The sequence below is a fragment of the Ylistrum balloti genome, unplaced genomic scaffold (assembly GCF_031769215.1).
Source record: "Ylistrum balloti isolate Yb309-2 unplaced genomic scaffold, AGI_CSIRO_Ybal_v1 Utg371054, whole genome shotgun sequence".
In the NCBI taxonomy this organism is placed as follows: domain Eukaryota; kingdom Metazoa; phylum Mollusca; class Bivalvia; order Pectinida; family Pectinidae; genus Ylistrum; species Ylistrum balloti.
This window is the reverse complement of record NW_026782583.1, coordinates 453,003-463,772: the sequence shown is the minus strand read 5'-3', so window position 1 is coordinate 463,772 and position 10,770 is coordinate 453,003. Positions and strand designations below refer to the sequence as shown.

The window sequence follows — 10,770 nt, the reverse complement described above, 5'->3', positions numbered from 1 at the left end:
TGAAATGCTTTCTAATTGTTTCATATACCCTCAATTGAAACTTTCAATAAAATATCAGTTTGCTAGTTCATCCCGATTGTTTAATCACTGTCAACAATAATTTGACAATAACAGTGGGGTGTTCATATCAAATAAAGTGGTAATATTAATGTATATATTTGATTATGCATAACAGCGTAACTTCCTCCCTGCTGTTATCTTGTCACCATTCGAAATACCGTTTAGCTGTTTATTTTTGCAAGAATGATATCTTTACTGTTTCACGGTACTCATACGTGACCAAGAAACTTTATTCCTTGAAATAAAGGAAGTGTATAAGATGTTATTTAACATTAGATGGTTACATGTTTAATTCACTAAAATATTATTCGATCGTTGTTAGAAAATCGCCAAAAAATTTACCCGTGGAAAAAAATTTCAGCTCTTCGTTTAAAACGATTTATAAGAAATTGTCATTAGACTGTTGGGGACTTCTTATCGAAATACCATGATCATGTTTACACCAAAATTTAATTGATCGATACTTGACGTTATGTATCAATCTAATTGCTAATAGAGTTCCTTAAATTTTAGATTAAATATTATCGGTCGTAAAAATGTTGTGACAGTCACGCTCCCTACTTTAAATAAATCATCATATCATGACTTGGTGTAAACAACAAAATATGTTTACTGTGTATCAATTTGAGATATTGCAAAAACAATCATAAAAAGTAGCTGATAACGTTACGTTATAACGAATGATAGCCTTGTGCAAGAGCAATATTTGATGACTCTCGCTGGCGTTTGGCACTCGTAACCAAGAAGACATATTTGTGGCAGCTACTTTAACAATGGTCCAGAACAAGCTGTATCGAAGTAACATTTCCAGAACGCCCAGCGCTCGGCCAGAGATACAGCCTTTCGCATACAAGTCCGTCGAGGTTTGGAGGGAGGCTCTGGTGGCTCGTACAAGGGATTTTGGGCCATAACTTTCCCTTGTTTGTAGTTGGGCTTATACCGGCGATAGCATTCAAACCCTGCAAAATATTCAACAGGGTTATGATGAATAACACTATGCTATGTATCTTTGTGTCTCTAAAAATGAGTTCTTTATCTAATTTGATGAAATTTCACACACACAGAAACCTTTCATCATTTTGATTTTTTCTGTAGATGTGCCGTTACAACATCACGTGTTTCACTCCGTCGTCTAACGCTACGTCTCTTTAAATATTCATTTCATACTCATTTTTATATTCTTAAGAACCGAAATTCTAAGACGTTTAATGATTTAGAGCTGCACTACAACTATGGTATCAACATTAAATCAGGCTGTTGTATTATCAGGAAAATATATCTTTACATGATAAAATCAACAAGTCGACCTCAAATCAACTATCCAGAAAAAAACATCCTGATACAATATGTTCCTCAAGCAAACTTTACACTCAAATCTGCAATAATATCAAAGTTTAAGTTCAATCATGTACTACATATTTGGTAATAGTAAAACCGTATAATATATGTTAAAAATTCAATTCATGTGATTGAGTGTACAAAACGGTGTCAGTTCATATGCAAATACACTTTGATCCCTAAAGTTGCATTGCCCATCATGGGAATCATAGAAAAACGAAAGAAAGCAAAAGACATGGTTGACACATGTCGATCTTGGATTTTGATATTTAAAGTTCGTTATTTCTATTTCACATGAAAGACCGGATGGGTCATTGTATACGTTGTCTCTCTCGGTCTCGAGCTTCTGGATTATCGTTCTCTATTTAGATAACAGTATGCTTGTTTTTATGCAATTTCTGGTTGTTATAACATTATCTAAACTCCAGTACATCCATAACACAAAAAATACTAAAATGTAACTCTTTTCTAAAATTATTTGAGACTAAAAGTGATCTTATTATCCTATTGTCAACGAAGATCTGCACATTTTTGTTAAAAAGAGTCCCTCACATGTTCTTATCCAGTCTAAGCACTCATTTTCACCGTTGATGACTTAGAATCTCAGACTCATCAAAAGTTGTCATTATGTTTCTTTTCAAATTGGGATTTACATGTATGTATCGTTCTGTACATAACTATCCAGTAAGGGTAAGAGGTAATACTGTGTGATGTATGAATTATCTAATGTGTAGCAGCTGAAGTTGATGCTTTGATGGAGAATATAGCAAACCGTTATTATTATATTCTTGACATTACCAACAAATGACATGGAATCGAAGAATATTGAAACAAATTGTCACGAAATTTACCATTAACGGCCTTCATTTCACATTTCGATGACACAATGTCTGCATCATACACTTTCCTAATATCGAAGTCAAACATCCGCCTGAACTGACAAGATGCCGCCATTCTTGGTCTAGGTTCTGAATGGTTGCCATGCCAACGACTTGCCAATTCATGAGCATTTTGAGGATAAGATTAAGAAAAATATTCAATAAAGATTTGTTAAACTATAATTTTAGATGTATAGTATATACAATAGAGGGCACGAAGATTCCTTTGGATAATCTTTGCTCTATATATCTTTTCCAACTGCATATACAAGCTTTACTGACATGACATATGCACATCATACTAGTAAACATTAACATGAGGTATGCTTACCTGTCTTGCAGGCACAGAGGTCATCGCATGTTTCACCAAGACCAGGCTGTTTCATCTGACAGGTACCGGTAGCTGTTACACATAAAAACAACTGGAACATTAATCTCCTTTCAAAACATACAACTTCAGAATAACTTAAATTCATTTTTTGAATTTAAATTTATACTCTTGGCATCAATGACTGTCCTACAAGGACGAAACAGTTGTATGATGCAGTTGAATTCATGGTTTGTCTCCATTTATTTAAATTTGTGTTAATAGGTGCTATTTGCTTAAACGTCATTTGTATAATCTTTGAAGAGCACATTAGAGAGCTAAACCTGCCGACTAACTCTCATACCTTCCACGTAGAAGGCTAGCACTCAAGAGGTAGGAGATTTATCCTATTCATAGTAAGTATGACGAAATTCTAGAAAAAAATATTTGGTTTACATTATTTCTATATTAAGCGACATAAAATAAAACGCTTTCCGTGTGATTACTTTAACTAAGAAGCTATGACTGAACGCTCCAATACATAGGTCGCGTTTCAAGAACTCATATCTCATAACAGGGTCAACACTTAGGGAAACAACGACAGAACCAATTATTTATTTATTATTAATTTCAAAATAAGACACTCAGAGGTATGTTTTCTACTAGGTGGCATAGGCTAATATAATAAAATTCTCATTAATGACATACACTGTAGCAGTGTTAAGTTTGCAACTGTCTTAGTTATATGACTTGAGTATATACCTTTATATTCACGTGCTATGAAGTATAGAATCTGTAGTAAAACCAAGAAATAAGATAAAGTGATATTAACTGCTGAAGCATTGATTAATTATAACAACTAGTTTTTCTATATCTATACGTTTTGACCACCCGTAGAATAAAATGTAAACGTTAAGTTGGTTCACTTTGACCTGAAGAGCACTTGAGGAAATGAAAACGCTCATTAATTAGTTTATTAGTTTTAATAAATTGATTTCGGTATTAATTTCTGTATATCTATTTATTGTTTTCATGATTATGAAACCGCTGAATACTTTTCAATAAATTATGTTTCCACCTATTCTTGCAATTTTGATTTTTGCTCATTACACCTTAACTGATATCGTTGACAAACAGATCGCGCAAGTTGGATACTATATATCGTTCTCTCTTTCAGAATTGTATTGAAAGGAACACTCCCTGAAACTGGAGGTTTTAGTTGCTTTTTCGAAAAACAAGTTACTAAGGGAAATACAGAGGGATACCCTATACAGGAAGCACTTTCTGTGTGGCCTCTATTTATGTAGCTTTTCCGCCTTCGCTGTTTTCAAAAATGTTTCAAGAAAATTCCCATCAAAATCTCTCATCTGTAAAGGATTTAAAAGATGATGTTATATGAACATGTTAAATTTATCTTTATTTCTTGTGATAAATAAACTATAAACTAAAAATTGTAGGAAACTATGTAAATTCGATACCTACCGAGACCATTTTTGAGGCCATTTGGTCCATAAGTGTCAGTATCCAACATGGCTCCAGATTGGTCAAAACAACACCCGGCGCTACATTCTGCTGTGTGGTGACAGGAATTACCTATTCCATCAATGGTCGTTTTTGGTAAGGGCGCCGCCCTAGTGGGTGCCGGCGTCACTCTGGTAGTGGGGTTAAGTGATGTCGGCACGTAAAATGGATCAGTTGGCGGTGGAAATGTAGGAGCATATGGTGAAGGAGCTGTTGGTGGATAAACTGGCGGCTCTGTCGGCATGGTTGGCGGCCCTGTCGGTGGCCCAGTCGGTGGTCCGGTTGGTGGTCCGGTTGGCCTGCTTGGTGGCATCGTTGGAAATGTTGGTCCTTGGTTGTTAAACAAAGCAGGGCCATGGAATGGAAACCCTGGCTGCTGCTGTCCTGGGAAGGGGGCTTGAGGGTCGAATGGTTGGTTGAATGGTTGAAGTGTTGTCATCTCTGGCATTGGTCTTTGACGCTGCTTACCAGGTCGCCTTCCCCGTTTTCCCTTATTCATCCAATTTAAATTTTTCCCTCGTCTATTGGGCCGTCGATTACCGCCCCGTCGTCTAGGGTTTGGGTTGTTCATCCAATCTCTTTGCGAATTTGGCTTTTGAAAAAAAGGGACGTTGTTAGCCAACAATTGTGGAGGCGGATTATTCATTTTCTTGTTATCAATTCCAATTTTCATAAGCGGTTTATTGTTTCCACCGCCGGATTTCGTTCTTCCACCCCCGCCTCCCTGGGCCTGCCGAATCTGTTGTGATGGTGGTGGAGGAGGCGTTATATTAATCAAGCTTTCGGCCATTGGATGTTGCTGTGCCTGGTTATTGCCCTGATTGTTTTGATTAAGTGTCTGGAAGTTTCCCTGATTTACTTCTTGTCTTTGATTTTGTCTTTGTGGCTGTACTGATGGTTCAAATTTATAAGATGGCGATTTATTCACGTTACCAAAAGCATAGTTAGGGGGAGAGAACCTCTGTATGACAGTGACAGGTGGCGCTTGTGTTGTTATTTGTTCTTTTTTAAATTGATAGGGTTGGGCGAAATGTCGAAGAACGGGGTGAAATGTAGGAAGTCCACTCATCACCATGTTCTTTTGAGGTTGTATTGCGTTTTGTTGCATTGGGTGTTGTCTTTGTTTCGAATTTGAACCGAAACGGTCAGCTTGCTTGTTTTGATTGTTCCAGGAATTCTATCAAATAAAAAGTAAATGTTTCTTTGAAAGGAAAAAAATAATGTTTTTGATATATGCATGGTATGAGGTTTTGCCAGTTCAGTTACTCTAAACCGCACCAGGTGAATTATTTATAGCTCATTAATAAATAAATGCCACGTAGGTCCTTGGTTACCTTTTTGGTCTTAGCTCAACCGACACCTTCACGTGACTTAGCTTAATAAACAGTTACCTGGTTCCTCCTAATGTCAAAAAGTCCTTCATGTGTCTAAGCTAAGTAATATGTTGCCTGGTTTCCCTACGATCAATATATACCTTCATGTGTCTAAGCTAAGTAATATGTTACCTGGTTTCCCGACGATCAATAGATATCTTCATGTGTATAAGCTAAGTAAAAGGTTACCTGGTTCCTCCTACGACCAATATATACCTTCATGTGTCTAAGCTAAGTAATAGGTTACCTGGTTCCTCGGAAGAGTACTGTCCCACGACCCAGATGACTAATTGCCTTATTCAGGCTCAGACAAATATTTGCATGGTGTGTTCATCACTTGGAAAATATTCCTCCCAAGTACAATTGATAATCACGATTATGTGTCTTGGACTTCCCAGGTTACCTTACTCTGTCTATGATAACCAAATACCTTTCCTAGGTCGTGACTATGTTTGTATTTTACACGAAACCGCCTGATACCTTACTTCCTTACTACGCAACAGATCTGCATGTTGCCTTATGCAGTCTCATATTAATAGTCACCTTAATGCAGGGACTTGTAGGTTACCATAATCCACCCCACCTTTAATTCTGAAAATGATGAGCCATTAAAGACCCGCATTCTTTAAGATTCCATCCGACGTTGTTTACGAGGTTTTTGAATTTGCGATTGACTTTCCCCGCGTATAAATGCGAAAAAATTCCACTCGAAATATAAGTGATTACCCATGGTGACAGTAATACCTGTGTTTGTTGTTGACGAGTGATAAATGGCGCATTTGTAACCATTTGCTGTTGACGATTAAAGAATGGGTTTCTGCCATTGGAAGGATACTGGCGTCGAAAGGGTGCACTCGTTGCCATCATTTGGGAGCCTTGAAATACTCTTGTTCTCTGCGTTCCAGAACTTCCGAGTCTTGCTGGTCTAGTAAACCTTGGCGAATTTTTGGCGGAAAATACAGTGCTAGTTGGTTGTGCATTGGCATTCTGTTGTTTCGCAAAGCTAAGACGTAATCCCTGGAAATGAATAATGATATATCAACACAAAGACAAAACATTAAATAACCAAATACTGAAATAAATAATAAATAAATAATAGCAAAAGACAGAAAAGATGAATGAGGTTGTAATAGCCCAATGGGTAGTCAAGAGGTCCTAATTAACATATACATTATAAGATGGAATGGCTTACAATAAAAATGAGGTCATAGTTAATCACGCAATGCTCGACTTTCTTGCATGCATGGTCAAGTTTTGATATTTTTATAGATTTTCACCAGTCATACTTGCTATGAATATAGCAGTTTTTCCCCTAAAATACATTACAGTAAATTATTGTAGCAAAATTGGCCGTATTTATCTTGGCAGATCGGAATTTAATTATTTCTGTTACACTTAATGGATTTACTTATTTTACGTCCAAAGTTAGATTTTATGAAGTCTTATGCCTTAAGATGTGAAACTTTCGTATCGCATCTGGAGATAAAAACTTGATGTTTACATGTCGGTAGCTGATTCGATAGTCAAGGGCTTGTTCCCTTTATCACGATTTTCGTGCAAGAAGTCGTCAGCTGACGGACAAACACGTAACACAAGGTTTCAAAAGATGTAATCTGAATATTGAATTGCATATTGATGATTATTGTTGAAATTACGTTATTGACACAGGATTTTGAGAAATATGAGTGTAGAGAATAAAATTGTGTTGTTTAAAAGTCAAATTCAGAAGAAGAAAAGTTACAATTTGAAAATTTGGTTTGATTTATTGCTGCTTAACATATTAATAACTTTCCAGATCTTCTAAGAATGTGCCAGGTTGGGCGGGATAGGAAAGCCTGATCTCCTAATGGAAAACCTACCAACCTGCGGCCAGTACCTGGTTCGAACCCAAGACCCAGATGTTTAGTACTAGTGAAAATGACGGTTATATTCTTTATTCTTTAATATATGTTTATGTAGGATAGGCTTTTGGACACAAGGGTCACAAAAATATTTTACCACTTTGTTTTTACCCCGAGTGTCAATCGAGTTTGTCTTGTAAGTAACGCCATATCTATTTTTGAATGGGTCTCTTTTGATTCATTCGAAATCGATATAACTACGACACAGTTTAAGATAAAGTCTATATATCTGGAGGCACCTCCTACAGATCTATATAAGCTTCGGAAATACAAGGTCGTACATCCGCCGATGCAATCAAACTGAGAAAAAGACCTCTTCTAAGTACAGGGGTAAGTAGTTCATGGTCACAAGGGTCACAAAAATATTTTACCACTTTGTTTTTACCCTGAGGGTCAATCGAGTTTGTCTTGTAAGTAACCCCATATCTATTTTTGAATGGGTCTCTTTTGATTCATTCGAAATCGATATAACTACGACACAGTTTAAGATAAAGTCTATATATCTGGAGGCACCTCCTACAGATCTATATAAGCTTCGGAAATACAAGGTCGTACATCCGCCGATGCAATCAAACTGAGAAAAAGACCTCTTCTAAGTACATGGGTAAGTAGTTCATGGTCACAAGGGTCACAAAAATATTTTACCACTTTGTTTTTACCCTGAGGGTCAATCGAGTTTGTCTTGTAAGTAACCCCATATCTATTTTTGAATGGGTCTCTTTTGATTCATTCGAAATCGATATAACTACGACACAGTTTAAGATAAAGTCTATATATCTGGAGGCACCTCCTACAGATCTATATAAGCTTCGGAAATACAAGGTCGTACATCCGCCGATGCAATCAAACTGAGAAAAAGACCTCTTCTAAGTACAGGGGTAAGTAGTTCATGGTCACAAGGGTCACAAAAATATTTTACCACTTTGTTTTTACCCTGAGGGTCAATCGAGTTTGTCTTGTAAGTAACCCCATATCTATTTTTGAATGGGTCTCTTTTGATTCATTCGAAATCGATATAACTACGACACAGTTTAAGATAAAGTCTATATATCTGGAGGCACCTCCTACAGATCTATATAAGCTTCGGAAATACAAGGTCGTACATCCGCCGATGCAATCAAACTGAGAAAAAGACCTCTTCTAAGTACAGGGGTAAGTAGTTCATGTCCAATTCAACACATTTCTTCAGTAGAGCCATCGGCACACCGTAGAAAATCATTCTTGAATTTTATCTTGTCATTCAATGTTTATATGATGAATTTTCGGTGTTTTCTTTATATATATATCCTGATTATTAAATTAGAAATAGTCAATGATTCTATTCCTCTCACAATCAAACCCGACGTATCGCTCTCCATACAAAATTGTTTATTATTTTCATTAATCAACTTGGCGAATTTAAATGCTGATACTTAAAAATTGTACTGATGATAGGTGCCATCTGGTAAGTAATTAACGATGATTTAAAAACCTGATTAATAAGATATTTCTAATTAGTAATTTTATTGAAGGTATTTGTCATTATAAATCCCTGACAGAGGAATCATGTTTGACATGGTGTGATTCAGCACGGCTTTAATAATACAGGGATATTTTAGATGTCAGATCTAAGAATTTCATTACGCAAATTGACTGAAATCAGCATTAATTCAGCACCGGTTGGTCGCGTCGAGGTTTGACATCATTTGAACCCTAAGTTCTTTTAGAATAGACATTCCTTGAAACTATTTACACAGCCACGTAATAATTATGCAAATACGTTTTATTGCATGTTGTAAGTGTATAATTTTTTCTGCCGTTCAAATGAAGTATTGCCCTTGTTCAAGACAAGAATTTATGAAACAATCACAGGATACATGAATCTTTCGTTTGGAGATAGTTGAATATGGATTTACATTAGATTTATCAAATTTTGAAAATGTCCATGTTTGTTTCAAATCTTCAGGTTGCCCAAACGGAATTACAATATATGCGAAAGTAAAACGGTTCCCATCTTCCCATTTGTTATTAATGGTGGAACACGTGTGAAAATACTGATGAGTGAGTTGAAAAAAATTGGGAATCGGATTGTAAACGGGATACATAATTGAGGCTATATTCTTTTATGTGTATTGTTAATTTTGCCGCTGCGAAATGTTCAATTCATTACCCCATGATAGTAATCAACAACGAACTGTATTCTAATCTCATAAATAGAAAAGACTCCTGACTTGATATAACATTTTTGTTACAAAAGAAATTAATAAATCTACGTAATATTTATATACATATATTTTATTATCATGCATGTCGCCATCTTTGTACCTGATCTTTTTCTCTTTGTACTTTTTATAGAGTCTCCTTGCAAATCTTTCATTTGTACATATTTTCTACAGTTTCAACGAATTTGAATTAAGCTTCTGGTGACGTGTTGGTATTTTCTTTTTTTTAATGAATCATGATGTCAGTGCAGAGTTAATCTATAGTCTTATGAATTCATAAAGGTCTCTCATCCATTTTACATTCACATTCGTTTAGATCGAATTTCCAACATCTTAAAATTTTACCTCCGATTTAACTAGTTGGACTTACAGGAAAAAGCAGGTGTTTGATATCAATATAGTATCAATTTTCAACTCTTTCTGTATCTATTTCAAAGTCGATTCCGCACACCGAAGGAAACTTTTATTGCATGAAACATTTACTGAATATAATTTTAGAACTTGTGATATTATTAATGACTTAAGCAGGAAATGCGACATGCTGTACTTCACGATATGCTGACTTCACATTATTGCACAAAACTTGAAACAAAATGAAATCAAATCTTGTTTATTAAATATGTTTTGCAACGGTGCGTGGTGGGTGAACTCTGTCCTTCCAAAATGTATTACAACGCTTGTTCGCGTTCTCGAGGCACTTATTTAAAAGACACCGTCAGTCCTAATTTCTCCTAAAATTAATTAAATGGTGAAAATTGCTTTCATAGTCCTAATAAATGTTGATGATTTTAATTATTTTATTCATACATCTACGAATACTTTGTTAACATTATATTAAAGGTGCTATCCAATTTTTGTGTGTTTTGCGCAATATTCGAGATTGCAGGTGGTAGACACTGCTGGTGTACTTTTAGTCCCACAGGTTTGCAGTGTCCTGCATTCAACGTTTTAATTTTTTCGAATTATAGCACGGTTCTGGATGTACTTTAAGTTATTCCAAAATGATCAGATATATGAAAATTATGCAATTTATTGAATGTTTGTGCTAGTGCCTCTTTCCATCTAGATAATGAGATAATGACTTTTTCTGATGCTAGACATTAATCTATAATATTTTTATCACACACACAAACACACCAATACACAAACATGCATACATACATACATACATACATACATACATACATACAT

The 10,770-nt window shown here is 35.7% G+C and overlaps 1 protein-coding gene across 1 annotated transcript; it reads right to left on the bottom strand.

Annotated features, from left to right (window-relative positions):
- Positions 1 to 822: 822 nt before the first annotated feature.
- On the bottom strand, positions 823 to 8,597 carry LOC132560374 (protein enabled-like). The gene is made up of 6 exons (XM_060225044.1): positions 8,514 to 8,597; positions 6,222 to 6,494; positions 4,964 to 5,281; positions 4,066 to 4,903; positions 2,608 to 2,679; positions 823 to 1,019 (listed from the first exon to the last, which is right to left on the bottom strand). The coding sequence occupies exons 1-6, from the start codon at positions 8,595 to 8,597 to the stop codon at positions 823 to 825; spliced, it is 1,782 nt and encodes a 593-aa protein (XP_060081027.1).
- Positions 8,598 to 10,770: the final 2,173 nt, after the last annotated feature.

What these genes read in the sequence shown, in the direction of transcription:
- LOC132560374 (XM_060225044.1), bottom strand. Translation starts at nt 8,597, where the DNA reads ATGATTTTCTACGGTGTGCCGATGGCTCTACTGAAGAAATGTGTTGAA. An exon ending in CTCGTCAACAACAAACACAG is followed by an intron (nt 5,282 to 6,221) that starts GTATTACTGTCA and finishes TTTATTTGATAG; the next exon opens with AATTCCTGGAACAATCAAAA. An exon ending in GACAAAATCAAAGACAAGAA is followed by an intron (nt 4,904 to 4,963) that starts GTAAATCAGGGA and finishes AACCAGGCACAG; the next exon opens with CAACATCCAATGGCCGAAAG.